This window comes from Chiloscyllium punctatum, chromosome 5 (genome assembly GCF_047496795.1).
Source record: "Chiloscyllium punctatum isolate Juve2018m chromosome 5, sChiPun1.3, whole genome shotgun sequence".
Taxonomy (NCBI): Eukaryota; Metazoa; Chordata; class Chondrichthyes; order Orectolobiformes; family Hemiscylliidae; genus Chiloscyllium; species Chiloscyllium punctatum.
In genome coordinates this window covers 32,484,702-32,505,483 of record NC_092743.1, presented here as the reverse complement: position 1 = coordinate 32,505,483, position 20,782 = coordinate 32,484,702, and the positions used below count along the sequence as shown (strand labels likewise).

Here is a 20,782-nt window from a genome sequence, read left to right as displayed (position 1 = left end):
GGGGGGGGATGTTGAGAGGAGATGTAATGTCTATTGCAGATGTGCTGACTGCGGAGATGTTATGGCCAACTTGCTAATGAGCTCAAGATGACAGCTCAAAATTCTCTTTAAAAAGTTGCACTAACTTAAAAGAAATGTCATATTATTCACCTAGTGTATTCTACCAATTTGAAAATGGATTTTTTTTTTGCTGGTTGGTGATTTTGGCTGTCTGGTCTCTCAGCCGCATTACATGATCCAATGAGCCATTGCCGTAAAACCTCATAAGAGCATTGTCTGTCATAAATTTGTATTTCTATTTTGGCTATTTGTCTTCAGTCAAGTAGAATTTAATTGAAAATAGAGATTTTAACAGCCACTCTTCGCATTTTCCAACTTAGCCTTACACCTTGGTGTGAATGTTGTGCCAACGAAGAGGCATCCTGGATTCTTTTTATCATTCAGTTTTCTGTCTAGTTCTGCTGCTGCTTAAATGCTGAATACTCAGATCTACTTCATTTTATTTTGTATTTATATATCTTGACTAGATAATTATTGAGCTTGGGGAGCAGCTTAATTTAGAATATTCCATGTCAGTTGCCATTAAACAGACAAAGCCCAGCTTGTAACTGAAAGCTGCTGTTATTCTGCATGTGCCAATTTAATTCCACAAGTAGATGCTGCCTGTTTTACACTCTGCCCTTGTCAAGCACACTGAAGCTATATTCACTGTCGTCTAGTCTTTTTATAAATGTTGATGTCTGTAAGGAACTAGCTAACCTTCCTGAATGAAAGAAAAAATTGGAGTAACACCCAGCGAAGTTCTTATTGTTTGCTGCTTTGAATATGGAGGTTGTATTTTCTGTTGTACCTGTGTTGGCTGTTGTTAGATCTCTTCAATTAATTTTACTCCCTTGCTCTTTGCTTCTATCCCTCTAAATGTTCTGCCCTTAAAGAATGTTTTGCCTGGGTCTATCTCGACTCTGTTATAGACATACAGCATGGAAACAGACCATACGGATCAACTAATCCATGCTGACCCAATTTCCCAAACTAAACTAGCCCAACCTGTCTGCATTTGACCAGGATCCCTCCCAACATTTCCAACTCAGTACTTATCCAAATGTCTTTTAAAATGTTATACCTGTACCTGCACCCACCACTTCCTCTGGCAGTTCATCTCATCCAGTAACCACTCAGTAAAAATAATTGCTCTTATGTCAGTTTTTAAATTGTACACCTTTCAACTTAAAAATATGCCCCTTAGTTTTGAACTCTACCACCTCTTTTTGCCCCCCCCCAGGAAATTTTGGGACAATACCTTTGCTATTCACCTTATCTATACCGTGATAATTTTATAAACCTAAGGTCACCCCTCAACCTCCTATGCTCCAGTGAAAACGGTCCCAGCCAATCCATCCTTTTTTTAAAACTCAAACCCTCCATTTCCAACAACATCCTGGGAAATCTTTTCTGAAACATGAGGCTGACTCATGGACTCAATTTGTTTGCCACGATAAGTGAGTCACATCTTGCAAAAGAAATCCTGAGAATCAACTTATGAATGCCAGAATCTGATTTAAATTGTACCAATGTGAAAACAATTGCTCGTTGCAGCTACACTGCAGAAACTGAACAACTGAAATGGGTTACAATCCTGACTCCAGGTTGATGCTAATTTCTGAGATGTAATCAGTGCAAATTGAGTGTGAGAAGACAAATATAACAGATTGAATAGTTACATACTTGTAATGGTAAACAAGTGGTCATTTCTTCTACTTGTGATAACTTTAGAATTGCAGAATACATCTTGGATTCCACACACTAAGAGTGAAAGTTGATTTACTATGCTACTATTCAGTGCTGTTGATTTGCACAAGCAAAAATATTATGGAAACTTGGATTGTAATCCCCAAAATGTTTGAACAGAAATGAGAGTTGCACTTTATGACCTGAATTTTAACTTGTTCACTTATTCATTTTGTCCCTTAGTTGATAATAACCATTAAGATCATAATAAAATACCTTGACCTTTCTAAGGCAACTTATCATTTGAAGAGATCCTGACTAATATTTAACAAATGCTGATGAAATTTTCTATTTTGAATGTGCAACTTTACAGACCTATTGAAATTAGTTGTACTAGTGCAGCAGAAACCAAAACTTTGAAATTTATTTGTTCAGTGAACTAGATACAAATAAGACAATTGTTTGGTATACAGTACTTAAACAATGCTAATGGGCACAACATGTTGAAGCTTTTCATCTTGCACTCAGCATTAGGATGCAACAAAACAGACTTGGAGTGGTGGTGGTGAATGGAAAATTGATTTATATAGCCTGACGAGTGAGCTGGCTGGTTGCATAGAAATGTAGTACTGATAGCCAGCTTTAAGTCATTGATCAGAGTCTTGCAGACGTTGACAGTCTCCCTGGCTCCTTTTTTTTTGTACCCCACATGAGAAAGGTGAAATGTCTGTAAGAATTCCTTTCAATGACATAAAACAGGGCCCTGTGCATTAACACATTGCTTCTGTAATGGACAATTGCATCATACTATGAGACCAACTGATGATCCTAAATTGATTTAAATGCTAGTTCAGTGGTTACCAGTATGATGGCTCAGGGAATAGCGCTGCTGCCTCAGCACCAGGGACCTGGGTTTGGTTCCAGCCTCAGACAACTGTTTCTTTAGAGTTTGCACATTTTCCCTGAGTCTGAGTGGGTTTCCTCCCACAATCCAAGGATGTGCAGGACAGGTGAATTGGCTATGCTAAATTGTCCATAGTGTTCAGGAATGTCTAGAGTCATAGAGATGTACAGCATGGAAACACATCCTTTGTCCAACCCGTCCATGCCGACAAGATATCCCAACCCAATCTAGTCCCACCTGCCAGCACCTGGCCCATATCCCTCCAAACCCTTCCTATTCATATACCCATCCATATGCCTCTTAAATGTTGCAATTGTACCAGCCTCCACCACATCCTCTGGCAGCTCAATCCATACACGTACCACCCTCTGTGTGAAACAGTTGCCCCTTGGGTCTCTTTTATATCTTTCCCCTCTCACCCTAAACCTGTGCCCTCCCTGACCGCAGGGAAAAGACTTTGCCTATTTACCCTACCCATGCCCCTCATAATTTGGTAAACCTTTATAATGTCGCCCCTCAGCCTCCGACACTCCAGGGAAAACAGCCCCAGCCTGTTCAGCCTTTCCCTGTAGCTCAAATCCTCCAACCCTGGCATCATCCTTTCTGAACCCTTTCAAGTTTCACAACATCTTTCCGATAGGAAGGAGACCAGAATTGCACGCAATATTCCAACAGTGGCCTAACCAATGTCCTGTACAGCTGCAACATGACCTCCCAACTCCTGTATTCAATACTCTGACCCATAAAGGAAAGTGTACCAAATGCCTTTTTCACTATCCTATCTATCTGCGACTCCACTTTCAAGGAGCTATGCACCTGCATTCCAAGGTCTCTTTGTTCAACAGCATTCCATAGGACCTTACCATTATGTGTATAAGTTCTGCGAAGATTTGCTTTCCCAAAATGCAGCACCTCTTATTTATCTGAATTAAACTCCATCTGCCACTTCTCAGCCCATTGGCCTATCTGGTCCAGATCTTATTGTAATCTGAGGTAACCCTCTTTGCTGTCCACAACACCTCCAATTTTGGTGTCATCTGCAAACTTACTAACTGTACCTCTTATGCTCGCATAAGTTTTACTTCCTCAAAAACCTCAATCAAGTTTGAGACATGATTTCCCACACACAAAACCATGTTGACTGTCTCTAATCAGTCCTTGCCTTTCCAAATACATGTACTTCCTGTCCCTCAGGATTCCCTCCAACGACTTGCCCAACACTGATGTCTGGCTCGCTGGTCTATAGTTCCCTGGCTTGTTTTTACCACCCTTCTAAAACAGTGGCACCACGTTAGCCAACCTCTAGTCTTCTGGCAACTCACCTTTGACTATCGATGATACAAATATCTCAGCAAGAGCCCCAACAATTACTTCTCTAGCTTCCCACAGAGTTCTAGGGTCCCCTGATCAGGTCCTGGGGATTTATCCACTTTTACCCATTTCAAGACATCCAGCACTTCCTCCTCTGTAATAGGGATATTTTGCAAGGTGTCACCATCTATTCCCTACAGTCTATATCTTCAATGTCCTTTTCCACAGTAAATACTGATGCAAAATATTCATTCAGTACCTCCCCCATTTTCTGTGGCTCCACACAAAGGCTGCCTTGCTGATCCTTGAGGGGCCGTATTCTCTCCCTAGTTACTCTTTTGTCCTTAATGTATTTGTAAAATCTCTTTGGATTCTCCTTAACTCTCTTTGCCAAAGCAATCTCATGTCCCCTTTTTGCTGCCCTCATTCCCTCTTAAGTATACTCCTACTGCCTTTGTACTCTTCTAAGGATTCACTTGATCTATCCTGTCTGTACCTTACATAAGCTGCTTTTTTTTCCTGAAGCAAACCCTCAATTTCTTTAATCATCCAGTATTCCCTATATCTACCAGCCTTTACTTTCACCCTGAGAGGAATATACTTTTCCTGGATTCTCGTTATCTCATTTCTGAAGGCTTCCCATTTTCCAGCTGTCCTTTTACCTGCGAACATCTGCCTCCATTCAAAAGTTATTGCTTAATACTGTCAAAATTGGCCTTTCTCCAATTTAGAACTTCAACGTTTAGATCTGATCTATCCTTTTCCTTCATTATTTTAAATCTAATAGAATTATGGTCACTGGCCCTAAAGTGCTCCCCCACTGACACCTCAGTCACCTGCCCTGCCTTATTTCCCACAAGTCAGTCAAGTTTTGCACCTTCTCCAGTAGGTACATCCACATACTGAATCAGAAAATTGTCTTGTACACACTTAACAAATTCCTCTCCATCTAAACCCTTCACCCCATGGCAGTCCCAGTCTATGTTGGGAAAGTTAAAATCCCCTACCATAACCACCCTATTATTCTTACAGATAGCTGACATCTCCTTACAAGCTTGTTTCTCAATTTCCCTCTGACTATTAGGGGGTTTATAATACCATCCCAATAAGGTGATCATCCCTTTCTTATTTCTCAGTTCCACCCACATAACTTTCCTGGGAATACATCCAGGGATATCTTCCCTCAGCACAGCTGTAATGCTATCCCTTATCAAAAATGTCACTCCCCTCCTCTCTCGCCTCCCTTTCTATTCTTCCTGTAGCATTTGTATCCTGGAATAATCTGCCAGTCCAGTCCATCCCTGAGCCATATTTTTGTAATTGCTATGATATCCCAGTCCCATGTTCCTAACCATGCCCTGCGTTCATCTGCCTTCCCTGTTAGGCCCCTTGCATTGAAATAATTGCAGTTTAATTTATTTGACCTACCTTGTCCCTGCCTGCCCTGACGGTTGTTTGTTTGTTTGACTTGCTTCTGTTCTCAACTGTACCAGTCTCAGATTGATCTCTTTCCTCACTATCTCCCTGGGTTCCCGCCCCTCTTCCCCCCCCCCCCCCCCCCCCACACCCCCCACCGTAATAGTTTAAATCCTCCCAAACAGCTCTCGCAAATTTCCCTGCCAATATACTAGTCCCCTTCCAATATAGGTGTAATCCGTCCTACTTGTACACGTCACTTCTACCCTGAAAGAGATTCCAGTGATCCAAAAATGCGAATCCTTCTCCCATACACCAGCTCCTCAGCCATGCATTCATCTGCTTTATTCCCCTATTCCTGCCCTCACTAGCTCATCGCACCAGGAGTAATCCAGATATTACTACTCTGGAGGACCTACTTTTTAAATTTCTGCTTAACTCTGTAATCTCCCTTCAGAGTCTCAACCTTTTCCCTTCCTATGTCGTTCGTTCCAATGTGGAAAATGACCTTTTGCTGGCCCCTCTTCCCCCGTGAGAATATTCTGTACTCTGAGACATCCTTGATCCTGGCACCAGGGAAACAACACACCATTCTGCTTTTTCGCTGCTGGCCACAGAAACATCTGTCTGTACCTCAGACTAGAGAATCCCCTAACACTATTGATCTCTTGGAACCTGACGTACCCCTCATTGCATTAGAGCCAGTCACAATACCAGCAACTTGGCTGTTTGTGCTACGTTCCCCTGAGAATCCATCACCCCCTACATTTTCCAAAACAGCATACCTGTTTAAAATAGGTTTATCCACGGAAGACTCCTGCCCTAAGTGCCTACCTCTCTTACCTTTCCTGGAGTTAACCAATCTATGTGACAGTATCTGAGATTTCCCCCACCCCTTCCTATAACTGCCATCCATCAAATACTGTTGCTGTTGCACATTTCTCATTGCTTCTAACTGTCTCTCCAACTGATCCATTCGATCTGATAAGATTCGTAGCCATCAGCATTTATGGCAGATAAAATCCACAGTAACCCTTAAACACTCTTTAAACTCCCACATCTGACAAGAAGTACATATCACTGTACTCAAGGCCATTTCTACTCCTTCACAATCTACAGACCCAGAAAATAACACCGTCTTATTCCTCTACAAACACTGCCCCAGGTTAAATTAATATTTATGGCTTATATTTTAAGTTTAATCAAGATACATATCTCCAAAAACACACAATCCAGAAAGAACCCACTCTACTCACTACTGCAGATTCTCTGTACGCCACACTTAAAACAATGATTAACTTATCTGATTCTGTGCTGTGAACTTTGCCCAACCGTTCCTTCAAGATCAGTTGTGAATTTCACTTTGTTAATTTTCCCAGACTCCCTCTGATGTCCAATGATACATGAATTTAAACAGCAAAGACAGTAACTGTGCAGGTTCTCCCTCCTCCTCCTTCCTCCCTCTCCCACAATGACCTCGCCATGTGCTTCCTTTGTGTGTTCTTCCCTCTTTTAAAACTGCTGCTGTTTTGACTTTTATTTTCCCCCAAAAGTTCCAAAACAATGCAACAACATATAAAACAGTAATTGCTGCTCCTGGAATTTGAGGAAATCACCTCCAGCATCTAAAATACCTCAAAAAAAAGAGCAGCTGTTAAGAAATTTTTCCTATCCTCCATCTTGGATTACCCAGAATGTAGGTTAGGTACATTAGTCAGGGGTAAATGTAGAATAATAGGGCAATGGGTGTGGGTGGGTTACTCTTCAGAGGGTCAAGTGTGGACCTGTTGGGCCAAATGGCCTGTTTCCACACTCTGGATTCTATGATATGGTTTACAGCATGCAACTGTCAGAACAATTTAGGTCAATTAATAAATTATGTCCAGTAGCAGAGTCACATCTCATTGTAGGCATACCTTTCTACTGCTTGCAAGTGTGGGCTGGTTGTGCACAACTGGCGTGTTGCCCACAGTGAATGTTCAACTGGATATGTTGTTTGATACATTGAGCTATTGGAACTTGTGGCCTGTGTACCTGGCATCTTGCTAACACTGCAATCCCTATCATGGAATACGAGAGACGCAAAGCTAAGTGACAATGCTGTGTACAGCAGCTTGGTTCATTCTAGGAGATGCCTTCAATTTTGTTTAGATAATGCAAGCTTGGAACTGGAAAAATGCTAAAGGTTAGTTAATGATTTTATGACCAATAAATTATTATTTTCTAGTTGTAATAAAACTGCATAAAATTTTAGCAATAGTCGTGTATTTGCATAAATGCTTTCTGAATATTGCCTAAGCTTTTGGTCTTGCAGTTATCAGAACAAAAGCAAGGATACGAAATTCCAATCGATCACCACAGTTTTTGATAGAGGTAGAAAAAAAGGTGTTGATTGGAGCAAATTGTTTGATTTTGATCAGTCATTTGTTGAGGTGTATGACCAATACGCCTGATATCCGAAATCCACAGATTCGGTGTGCCATCTTGCAGTTCTGCAAGAAGTAAGTGAGGATTCAATAATAAGGGGTCAAAATAGAAAGGAAAAGGAAATAAAGGAAGCTATAATTTTAGTTTTTAAAGACATCATCTAGTTTAGCATTGTCATGTAGACTAGAAGGATTTGGAATTGATCTGTGATCTGTATTTTTGATGAGCAGTTTTAATTGGAGAAGTAGTTAGATATTTTGTTAGACCATAATGATGTTTGATTCTGTCAGAAACAGCAGTCAAGTTTCCTCATTTTGATCACTTTCCTGTGGCCTGCTTTGGAGCATGAACAATGACAGAACTTATTTGGAAGATCTCTCAAAGTGTACCAAATTCAGTTCTCTGACAAAACAATGCCTAGGTTTGGCTTGAAGAATGCATAAGTGACTGGCCAACAACACTGCCAGCAATGAGTCTGTATCCCAAAAAATCAAGAGCTGGGATAGAAGTAGAGAAAAAGGCTAAGATAGTTAGCAGTAAAGCAACTCTATTTACTTTAGCACATTTAATTTTAACAAAAGACAGGAAAGAGATATCTACCCCTTTAAACCCCTCAATACCCATACAATCACAATTGAGACAGATGGGTTAACACTTGTACAATGAGTGTAAACATAATATAGACAGGCTGAACAAAATTATAAAAATCAAAAGTCTAGATGGCAATGTGAAAAATTACTTTGTTTTGATTTTAGCCATGATGACATACTTTCGTCTATAGGAAGATGGTGATTTCTTAAATTTCAATAGTTGATCAGGTGGACTAGACTTTATCTTGTCTTCTTTACTTATCACTTCCTTAATTTTTCTGTCATCCTGCATAGAGCGAGAAAGTGGTGGGTGCTTTGTTTGCAGGTTCTGGATGTTTTGCTTTCTGCACTGTGGCATTCACAGTCTTAATGTTCTATAATTCAACCAATCACAGAGGTGTTGTTAGGCCAAATTTTCTGAACTCAAAATAGTTGGTGGCCTACGTTGTTCACCTCACTTTTTCAGAATGCATTGTATTGCACAACTCAAAGAAAATATGCAGCACATGAAAGTTTTGCAACTTGAAAATCGTTATTTCAGCAATAGCAGTCCAGCTTTCATTTGTTTTATCATTCCAAAGAAGAAAAATGTGGTCTCTCACAATATGTAGTGAAATCCGGACTGGTCTAAATGGAATTCAGAACGTTTCTTTACATTCTCGATTGAGGCATTTGCTTGTCATAGAACTGAAATTTGTTAATTGGATTTGAGAAATTCAAGACAGAAATAAGACAGTCATTTAGAAGCATAAAATTAACTTGTGTTCAACCAAATTTACAATTTTATTTCCATAATGTAAAGGTTTTATACTTTGTAATACTAACATTAATGTAGAAGCATTTCTTGAGATACTGTTTTAATCAATCTGTAACTTTATTGTTCAAGTGTTCATTGTTAATGCTGTTGTAGAAGTGGGACAATTAGTCATTTTATAACATGTATGGATCATGACACATTTTAAAATTTGTATTATGATATGTTTAGAATTAAATGTTTAACTTGATTAGCTGCTTTTGATTATAAAACTGACACTGACTTGGGCATGAATACTGTAAATGCTAATCCTAGTTCATTATCAGTATATTAATTATTCGCTTTTACTTTTATCTAGTTGTCACCTTCTTATACCACTGACCAGCTGAAGACTGAAGTGAGCAGTGAAGATTCCTGTACTCTGAATCAAAAAAGTGATCCATTTTTTTCATCTCCACACTCAACCAAACTCCGAACACGTAAAACAAAGCCTGAGGAGCCATCTGGGAATATAAAGGCTTCAGATCCTTCTCCTCCCCCAACTGTACCTCAGGGCAAGGAGTTGCACAATGTAGAATTTCCTCAGACATTACCCCCACCACCACCTTCAGATATCCCTCAGACTGGTTAGTGCGTTGCTTAGTGAGTCTTGCCTAGAGGGGTTTTAAACAAAAAGCTACTTAGCTTCTAGTTGTTGCTGTTAATTGTGTTGAAAGAATTATGAAGATTTTTTTTGAAAACCACATGTAAACTGGTATTTTCAGGTATGTCAGCATGTTTAGTTACGTAAACCTTTCCTTTCGATTTTTTTCCGTAATTTTAGTAAGTGATGTGATGCATGCAAGTTCCTCCACTTTACTGCTCATGGGTTAGGCTGCACCATAGATGCTGAGATCATGGTTCCTACTAAGGTTAAAAGAAAAACACACTCAACTTAAATGCACACAGCTGATGTAAATAGAAGCCTGACTTTAATTCCAAGAATTTGTTCATTAAAAAAAGTCTGATTTCTTAACTTTTGAATTTTACATCGATCTCAATATGACTGCTTTTGACAAATAAACACTCAGCTAAAGTAAATTTTCTTTGGTGGTCAACCTGACACAACCAGCTTATCGTCCATCCGAACCATTTTATGATGAGTTCCATTAAAAACAGCATGAATTGAAAGGAGTACAAAACAACTGTTTCCTTCATTATATTGCATAGTACTATCAAAAGCTAACATTTTAAAATAGGCTACCACAACAAAACACCAAAACTATTATTTTTTTTAAAAAAGGCTAATTGAGCATCTCTTCTTCCCTAAGGCCCTTCTCAGCCCAGCAGTCCGATCACCTGGTTAGAAAAATCCAAACGTAGGAGACGCTCTGCACGATTAGCAAATGCTGCAGGGATTGATGGTCCCACTGACCAAGAGTATTTACCCTCTCCATCCACTGCTTTGACAGGACAGTCGTGCAAATCCAATAATCTGACAGACAGCAACATATCAGAGGGTGAGAATAAAATTAACTACCTAATAGGTGAACATCTGAGTTCCATTGGATATGGTATTTATCCATCAGGGATTTCTCTTAAACCAAATAAGAATGCACAGGATGATCAAGGTGCACATGCGTTACTCAATCAAACCCATTGTATTTTGGATAAATACTGTATCACTTGGAAGCCTGACATACATTCTGCTCATGCTGCGGTTACTGTTCTGAGAATACTTTTAAAATTTTATATCTTGAATATATATTTTTTTAATGAAATGGCAGGGAGGGTGGAGTATAAGTGACATTAGTCTGGCTGTGAAATTATGTTGAAGAAATGTGCTCAGCGGTATAGCTGCACTGGAGCTGAAGCACTGAGTGGAAGTATTTTGGAGCACAACACTTTCTCATGATCATTAGGAGCTCTTGATTGTTTATTTAAAGTAGTCTTGCTGTGTTGTGATTATTTGTGATACAGAAGCTCTGGTGGTATCAAAAAAAAACACCAGGGAGCCAATAGTCTCAAATCATTGATTTTGAAGTTTTTTAATTGGCTGTAATCTGAGCAAGTGGCAGTATCTGACTTAGGTAGTGTACTTTGTTGGCATGTCTAAAATAGTAAAATATCAAAGGGTGCACTTCTCCATCTTGCTATTTTGAGATATTTTGGAAGTACTTTTTTCTCGCTAATTGAGTGATTGATCAAAGTCTGGGCCAAACATGTAAACTCTACCAAGCAGGTGTTGATTTGATCATTAACCAAGAACAGCACCAATTTGATCCTGGAGTTGACATAAATACTAACAAGATTGTACATCAATATGAATTCTTCAGCTGTTTATTAACTAAGGAATTGATTTTAAAAGTCATATTGTAACTAACATGACCTTTTTTTTTTGCTATTCCTCTCTTTTCTCCCTCCCAAAGAAACAGCTGCACCATTTTCAATATTGAAAATAGAACAGCCTCTAGATGAGACTACAATGGATTGGAGTGAGCTGGAAGAATACTTCCACAACTCATAACATGAACCAGGATTGCTCTTTTTAATTATTACTACCCAAAAGTGCTTAGGGTGGAGTCTTCTGTTTGCGTTTACACTTTTAAAATTAAATCCCTTTTTATTTGAAACTTTAACATTTCTCCTTGTTCCTTTTAGGTTCTTCAGCTTCTGCGCCTAGCTGATTTCTTAGTTTTGTGTTAATCATGTCCTTGTTGCTCTTGATACTGAGAGATGCTTGATTGGGACACTGGATTTGTTTCAAAATTGTTACTTTTTCCCATACCTCTTGCTTCCTTCTAGGCTGAATCCATACACTGTACCATGGTGACATTTTTAGTTGACATATTATTTTAAGCTAAATAGAACATGAAATGTGTAGAGAAAGGGAGAAAACAAGATGGAACTTTTGATGAAAAGATTATTAACGACCAAAGGCTTTCTTTTCTCTTTGAGAGAATTAAAGATAAGTTGTTTTCCTCTTTTGAAAAAAGAGTAAAATTCCTAGTATGAACCCTGATCTGAAGCCTATGATTGGTGTAACTGCCTTGTAACTCACTCAATGCCATTGGTATTTACCTGAATTGAATGTACTCTTCTGATGTTGTTGAGCAATGTTACAGTCATGCCATTTGATGTCGGTGCGTGAAGGCTATAAGTCGCATGATGTCTTTGACGTCAAGTCAATGTAAGCTATTGATCATATTAGTGGCAGAAGAGGAAGTTGTTTTGTCAAGGAACTTATTTCAATGTGTTGTACATCTTTTCTAAAGCGATTTTTCAAAAAATCCATCACGAGGTAGTGTTATGATTTACTGAAAGAAAACTGCTGGATCTGTGCATCGGGACCAAGTGTGTGTAGTGTAGGGGGCCTTGTTGCCAAGTGCACTACCTCATGAAGAATTTTGATAAACTTTAATTACTTTTCTGCTATACTTTTTTTGTAAAAGAGGAAAATACTGTCTTGCTAAACAAAGGAAAAAAATAAAAGTTATGACTATGTTGGATTGCAGAACTCTTGCTGTTGTCTTTTTTTGTTAGTTTAAAAACTTAAGGTTTTCCTCATCTATTTAACAATTACAACACAAAAAGTATAACACATGCTCAAAGGTTTCTATCTAATGCCTAAATTTCAAAAGACAAATCTTGGGATGCAATACTGGCAGTCACAAGGATGGCTTCAACATCAGGGTTCTTGACCTCTAAAATGTCTGCTCCCCCACTGTGACTTATTTTTGCCTCTCTCCCTTTTAAGAGGAATGTTTTGTCATTGGAAGTGTAGTGGTAAAACAATTGGGATTTTAAATTGATTATAAATTAGTGTAGCCTCTGCAGGTGGGCACCCATTGGGATTATGGGAATTGTGCCCATGTTTAGGAGCATATAGGAATGAAGAATTCCCTCTGCCCTTCCCCTCTTGCTGATTCCACAAGTGAAACCTACCATGATTTACACATTCTTATAGCATTTTTGCTTTAACAACTCATTTAAATTACATACAGTCATATCGTGTAACCTGCTACATTCATGCTGTTCAACCTTTTGGAACTGGTGCCACCAAAGCCCAAATCTAAATCACTGTACCAATGTTCTAAACATGCTGCCTGACACATCTGAAGATCTCTCAACACTGAGAATCCTCTGTACAAGTTTAGAATCAGTGAGGAATATTAGAAGCTGTTCAGACTTTCCTGGAAAAACTCATAAAGAGAGAATCTTGTAAAAGTTTGAAAAATCCAACATTCCTTTTACTTGTGATTAATTGCATGAGTAACGTTATGTCAAGTATGAAGATATCATTGTGTACATCCTTTACATCTGTTGTAATTTTTTATCACTGATTAAAACTAACTTTTATGATAAACGTAATGAGGCTTTTCTAAAGGACTGGTAAAATTTGGTTCACTTTAAGAGAAATCTTTGTTTTTTCCCTGCCTTATTGGTGGCATGCACAAACACAATGCCATCACTATCTCAAAGTGGGGCTGGGGCAAGAGCTTTGTATATCACTCTGAGATGAGATATTGGCTGTAATCAGATCAAAAGGTCATTGAATCTCTAAGCCATAACAAAATGTGTTTTATTTTTAAATTAGTTAGCCTTAAATTCGTTTTGAGGCATCTATAAGTTTGCTTTCTTTTTCAGACTCAGTCTGAGTATCATGTGGGTGTTGTTTCTGTTGTTAGATTTCTGATTCTGACACAAGGTGATTTCCACCTTTCATGGTGTGACCAAAAGTTTTAGTTGAACTATCCAACAGGAACTGCAGTATCATCAGGTTTTTTTTAACATTGTAAAGTTACATTTCCAACCTTTTGTTTCATGTTTTTTTTAAACTTTTTGCTCATAGATTATGGGTGATGCTGGCTGGGCCAGCATTTATTGTATAGAGTGTTAAAATTAAATCATTCTTTAAGAATCAGATGAACATTATCTTTTTGAGCTTTTTGTTTTGGACTTCTGGTAACTAGACTTGTCTACTTTTTCCCTTGCTGAAAATGTCTTCTCGAAATTTTACAGTGCATTGCAAGTTTTTCTAAAATCTGGTTGAATGACTATGGCACACCATGCAAAAAGCAGCACTGTTGAAACCAAGGGAAACTAACTTGTATTAGTTTGAATACTAGATTTGAAGATTTCAAGCTTGGTTTTAATTGCTTTTCATTAGGAAGAAGAGTGAGAGACCAGACCTTTGAAATGGAGAGGATATGCTGGAGGAGGACCATTTGGAGAAAGATTTTAAGAATACTGACCATAATAGTATTTTAACGCATAACTGAAAGATGGCAGTTGGGCAAGGCTAATGTTTAACGGAAAATTACACTATCAAGATTTGTTTTTGTGTTTTGTTGATTAGGAAGATGATACTGGAAACCCCCCTTGGTATGAGAGCAAGCATACTATGGAAGGTTGCGTTGTGGGAAAGATGTCGTAGGTGAGGTTGCTGGGGAAAATGTGTTTGACTTGGATAAAAGAAACTTTAGGGCTATCTTTACTAGTGTAGAAAATGTGTAAGTTCCATTTGAGGCCAGAGAAAGTAGTTACACCAGTGAGATGATTAAGCTACATAACCACATGGTGCTGTCAAGATAAAACTCAAAATATTTCAAAGAAGCTTGAGGAATACTGATTCCAAGCTAGAGAAGTAAACATTGGGAGGGGTGACCATAAGCTCTGTTAGGAGTGAAGTTGGATGGTTTTAGTTTGTACGTGATTGTGGATACAGGAGATGTACTTTAAGTATCAGCTCAGAGATGGCTTCAAATTTCAGATATAGTTCAGGAAGTCTATATAGGAGGGGTTGGCATTGTTGGGATAATGAAAACCTGCTGAGCAGATACATAGAGCAGCATAACAATTCACTCAAGCAACCAATATTACGATTCATCCTCGCTGCTGGCGTTTACTCTCTCTCTATCAATAATGGTCTTTAGTGATTTAAAAAGAAACCTTTAGCTCCTTGAGCTTTTAAGATATGATGGTGGGGATGTGAGTGTTTGGAGATGTAGTAGAGAAAGGAGATTAGGATAATCTATGCTTTCTCGTGTCATTGAGGAGTTGTTGGAGAACAAGTCCTGGTAAAGTTGGCTGGGTTTCTGACAAAACTAGTAATGAATAGCTACGATGGTTATGGACTATGCATACGCAAATTCGTACACTATAGACTTCAGAAAGTAAAGATATTGTCCTGTATAAAAGGCAAAAACTTAATTAATCTTAAAGTATGATAAGTTGTATATTTCTTCAGTTCCCCTCTCTTCCCACCTTGATTTGTAATATCATCCAACTCCCTTGATGTTTCTTAAGTTTCGGGTGACATAAAGAAAGAACTGCCAGTACAGCGTGAACCTAGTTACTAGAAAAGATGTTTGTGGTTTTCATTCATGGTTAAAGCAGCTAAAGTTGATGTTTTTTGTAATTCTTTATAGGTTACAAAATTTTGTTGGTCGGCACCGATGTTTTGAGAAGAAACAAACTTTTGTTTGTATTGTACTTATCTCCAAGATGTCCAAAAATCTTTCCAGTTAATCAATGACATTTGCCTTGTTGACAGTTGTTTTACACTTCACATGTCATTCATTGTCTGTGAAAATAATTAGTTTACCATGTATGGTTCTTAAATTTCTCTTGATCTATTTTAAAAAAAAATCAAAGTGCTTCACCTCTGCTGTATCAACATTAACTCCACAGAGGTTTGCCCAATAACATAATGGGTGCATGCACTGAGCTGACCTGTTGAGCAAGCTAATTTTGACCTAGGCATCAGTGTGATAGCACTTGGTTGGAATACTTTGTTGAGGGGAGAACAAATCAGCCTGCATCCTGGTTTTGGTTCTCATCCAGTTACATTTGTTGGAAACACTCTTCAGGATGTTGAGTAAGGCCAGGGGCTAAACTGCCCCTTAAATAACTTGTAGTGACTGGCCAGTTATGGTCAAGTCCGAATGCATTCATGATCCAGGTTGGGCCAGTGTCTTCAAAAACGCAGGGAGCAGGGGTCAGATTTTCTCACTGTGGAAGCTACCCTAAATATGTCTGGTTCAGCTTTAGTTACGCTGGTGCTTAATGCCATTGTACATAGTTTATTCCACTTACAATTTAGGGTAGCTTCATATGATGCTTTGCTTGTGCTACACCAGATAGTAGAATTCCAGCAAAAGCAAATAAGAATGCAAGTAACTAAACAGCATTTTAATAAACACTGAACCATTATGTTTAGGTATACAACACTTTTTGCAATAGTTCTGATTCAATTGTCATAAAACTGCTATTTAAAGCAGAAAGTTATTTTAAAAAAAATAGAAATCTAAAATTACAACAGAGAATGGTGGAAGTCTGTAGCACTAAGTAAGTCAGCCCTGAAAGAGATGATTATTTCAGGTGAGAGCCTTTGTTAGAATTGTACTGATATACAAAGTCACTTGAGAGGTTAAGGTGCTCTCATGGAGGAATGCAAAATTTTGGAATTGACTACACTTGTTCCAAAGGATGGTATTTTCAGTTTTGTGCTGAACGTTTACATTGAAGAAGGGATTTTTTTTGTCAAATTGCAGTGTGAGTCAGGTGATTGCAAATGTGAACCAACATGTAATTGCACAAGAACTCAGGCATTGGGAAATGTTTTACCTAAAATGTTTCAAGTAAAATCAGACAAGAGAGCATTTCTTCAATTTAAGAATGCTCATTTCTATTGAAGCAATGGATTGGGAATTTTATTTTTATTCCTTATTTTGTAATATTTAACCTTTTGTTAGATACCTAATGTGCTTTGTTGTCTGTGTATGGATATAGTTTTACTCTTAGAATTCACAGACTACCCAATAACGTTGAGGGAATTCTCCCGTGTGGCTGACATGCACTATTCTTTCAACTTGAGAAGCATGCATGAAGTGAAGAGCAGATAAAGCATTCAGAAGTCAATTGGCACCAAATGTGAAATTTTAAAAGTCTAGATCATGTAGAAGCAAGAAATGCTGAAGAAAGTAAGGAAAATCAATATGTCAGGGTCATCAATAACATTAATTTAGGAGTAGCAAAAACAACAAAATAAATTTCATTTATATATCATCTTCTAAATCCTCAGTATGTCCTAAAGTGTTTTGCAGCCAATGATATGTAGATGGCACTAGAAAGTAAAAAGACTATCTTGTCCAATGCAAACTTCAATATCTTTCAGATATAGAAGTAAAATTCCTGTCCGAGATTAATTTGGTTTTATTGTGGTATTAGAAATATTGTAGAAAAGAAATGTGGGCATGCAAGAGGAAACTGAGCTTCTTATATTCAATCCTTCAATGTCATTATAGTACTCGGAAGGTTGACCCAAATTCCATTGGATTGTCGGATGAATTGGGCTGATTTTCATTTCAAAAATGCTTTTTACTGTTTGAATCCTTCACATTTACAGCCTGATTATTCATCTCAGCTGGATTAACATGTTTTTCTGAAGATATTCATTAGGTTCAGAATAACATTCTATTGCACCAACTGAACGTTTGGTGTCAATGTTAGGAGTTTGTTAAAGGGAAAACTAAATTGTTGGAAAATTGGAATAATAAATAGAAAATACTGGAGACATTTGGCATGGTCAGTGTATGAATGATAGTGATTCAAATGAAACAATTTGTTGGAGCAGTCTGCTTGAATTGCTAACATGTGGGTTTTTTTAATTCCCAGATGCTGACTCTGTATTTCGTGTATTTTGTTTTTTTTTCCATATGTTGAATTTCAGTGTTGGCTTTTATCACTCAGCTGCAGATTTCTCTCTCGAGTATAGATTCAGACTTGCATACCTTCAACTCTTGGGCTATTAAGCTGTGTAGGCTGATGACGTGCTGTATGTTGTGCAATGGTGCCTCTTCTTACTTGACTATTATAGATTATACTAATAATACTTACATTTATATAGTTGTTTATTACTTGATACAAAATATATTTGTTTTATTTTTAGGTAGCCATATTTAGTAGAATTTTTGAAAACACAATGTTCAATTTGCAAAGCTTACTTAAGTACTGTACTACATAAACATTATGCTGGGAAACCGACAACATCATTCATTTGTGCTGTTTCTGTTTTGGTTCAGATTCTGATGGTTACCAGTTGCCTAGAGAATCCAATTCCTTTGAGATCAGTGACTTGGTGCCTCTTGACCTCTCCCAGCATTCCAGGCACAAGACCTCAGCATCTGTTTCTTCTCTTCAATTCCCTGGAAAAGAACAAACAGTGAAACCTCATTCTAAAATAATAACTGATGTGAGTGTGGCTTCCTCATCATCAGGTTGGTATTAGTTCCTGCTAGTGAATGAGTTGTGTGCGGCGGCTTCAGGGTGGTGTTGTTGGGTGGGATAAAATTCATAAAGTATTTAAATCTGTTTGGTTGGTCCTGTCCCAGGATCAAAAAAACTTTTGTATATGTCCAAGTTTTAGAAGGAAGAGCAATATATGGCTGATGCACCTAAATTATTCCATCGCCTGTTGATTTGCTCTGGGCAGATATGTCAGGGGTTGGTTAACTCAATTGGCTGGACAGCTAGTTTATGATTTAGAGTAATGCCATGGATTCAATTCCTGTATCAGCTGATGTCACCGTGAATGACTCTCCTCAACCTCTTCCCTCACGCTGGTGCTCCAGTTTAACCATCAGTCACCTCTCTCTAATAAGACAGCAGCTGTATAGTTTGGTAGGGCTATGGCAATTTTACCTTTACCTTTTCTGTCGGGGTTCACGTGTGAACAGTGCCTAACAAAATATATAACCAATAGATCAAATTTTGGGCATTAATAGTCAAGTAGATGCTGAGGAAAATTGAATGAGGAGCTTTGCATGCCCATAATAGTCTTAATGTTGATGAACTGAAATCATAAAGCAGACTTAAAAGCCTAAAGCCAGAGTGGTTCCATTTAGTTAGAGAATTTTGCAATGCAATATAATGAGATGCCTTTTACAGTGTAGTTTATATGCATGGTATTGAATTATTTTAAAATGTTTTATCCTTGTGCTGATGTATTTAGTGATGCGTGATACCAAGCATTGTGTAAATTTTCTTTCTACGGAAGATAAATAAAATACTTCACTGCATTCTACACTTTATGGTGTGAAAGATATATTAATGCAGATCAGACATTTAAAATAAATTAGAATGCAGGAAATCTACTATTATAAATCACTACTTCTGTTTATTATAACTGGTCCCCACTTATCTCCTCCAACCCTGCTTGTCCTTTTTATAGATGTGTTTATATTGGGTTCTCAGTCTGCTAATACCTTATAGAGTTAGCCGTGGACAAGAGTTGGGAAGCTATCTGCCTCTGATTTTGTTCTCAGCATGGCCAAGCTTGCATGTTAGGGGAGAGCTGTAAATGTTGATCAGGTTTAATCATCTGCATCTGTCTCCTCCAACTCAGGCAATTGAGTCTGGTTTTGACATCTCTGCTGCCATTGTGAAACAATGATTGAGCCTGTTTATTTCCTAGTTAAAGTGTTCAGCTACTGACTGGGCAAACGAATTGGAGGAAGTCCCCAGATTTAAGGGAAACTCTGCAGTTTTGACACAATTTGGGTTTTCCTTTTTTGTCTTAATGTCGCGTTATGGTTTCAGAACCATTGACAATAAACTACTAGCACAAGGAAGGAGTATTTGGATAAAAATGCTAGGTGCTATTCTGCAACTAGAAATTTTAATTGTAAGGTATTTAAATATTTCTGGGAGTGGAGAAGGATTGAGGTAAAGAGAAGACTTTATTTCATTTTGAATTTATTTTATGTCTTGAAAAGTAGTTTTTGCAGTTTATCCTGATGATAAAACTGCCCTCGTTAGAAACTTAGATACAGGAATAGACCATTCAGCCCCTTGAACCTGTTCTGTCATTCAATTAGATCATGACCAATGTGCATCTGAACTTCATTTTTCCATCTTAACTCTATTTCTCTGGGTGCCTTGACCTAATATAAAAATCTCAGTTCTGAAGACTCCAATTAATCCCAGAATCTTCATCCTTTTTATTTAGCGAGGGGATAAAGTTTCAGAATTGTGTAACCTTTTATGTGAAAGGAATCCTTCTGATTTTGCTCCTGAATGGTCTTGCACCAATTCTACATTACGTTCATTTGTTCTTGATTTCCCACACTAGAGGAAATAGTCTCTCTGTTTCTATCCTATCAAATATTTTAAACACCTTGGTTCAGATCATCCTTTTTATACTTGGGGGAACCGCAAGCCAAGATTACTCCATCTCTTCCTGTAATGTAACCCTTTAAGTCTCGTACCTGTCAATGCTTTTTGTGCACATTGGAATCTTTAGTCAATTGTGTAGAGCACATTTTAAAATTTCTGTGCAAGTCCACAAGACTAACGTGTCCCATGCATCCATCCTGACCCCAATGAGTTCTTCCTTACAGAGACATAAATGGCTCAATAGTTTTTTTTCTAACTTCCAAATTGTGCCCCTCTAAATATGCTACTTAAAATGCCCCGTGTTTGTTTTGTCTTCATTGATCCAGCTGGGTTTTCTTTGAACAGTATCATTCTGTTTCTGTTTTATATTTGTAACAGTCAAAAAAAAACTCCCTGATAGCACTATGATTTAGAGGCCCTCCATATCCTTTGTGCCTGGTGTTTACTGTGAAGATTGCAAACTTTGAGGAAAGGTTTGAAGTTGAATACCTTAGC

The 20,782-nt window shown here is 38.0% G+C and overlaps 1 protein-coding gene across 2 annotated transcripts in view; it reads left to right on the top strand.

The window, feature by feature from the left end:
- Window positions 1–20,782, top strand: part of phf20l1 (PHD finger protein 20 like 1) — a 123,058-nt gene that overhangs the window by 41,084 nt on the left and 61,192 nt on the right. Inside the window, exons 10-12 of one of the 2 annotated variants that reach the window (XM_072570005.1) lie at window positions 9,489–9,756; window positions 10,441–10,629; window positions 18,196–18,390. In XM_072570005.1, the coding sequence (XP_072426106.1) occupies window positions 9,489–9,756; window positions 10,441–10,629; window positions 18,196–18,390 (652 nt within the window). The remainder of the gene's footprint in view (window positions 1–9,488; window positions 9,757–10,440; window positions 10,630–18,195; window positions 18,391–20,782) is intronic. The other variant, XM_072570006.1, reaches the window with a different exon arrangement.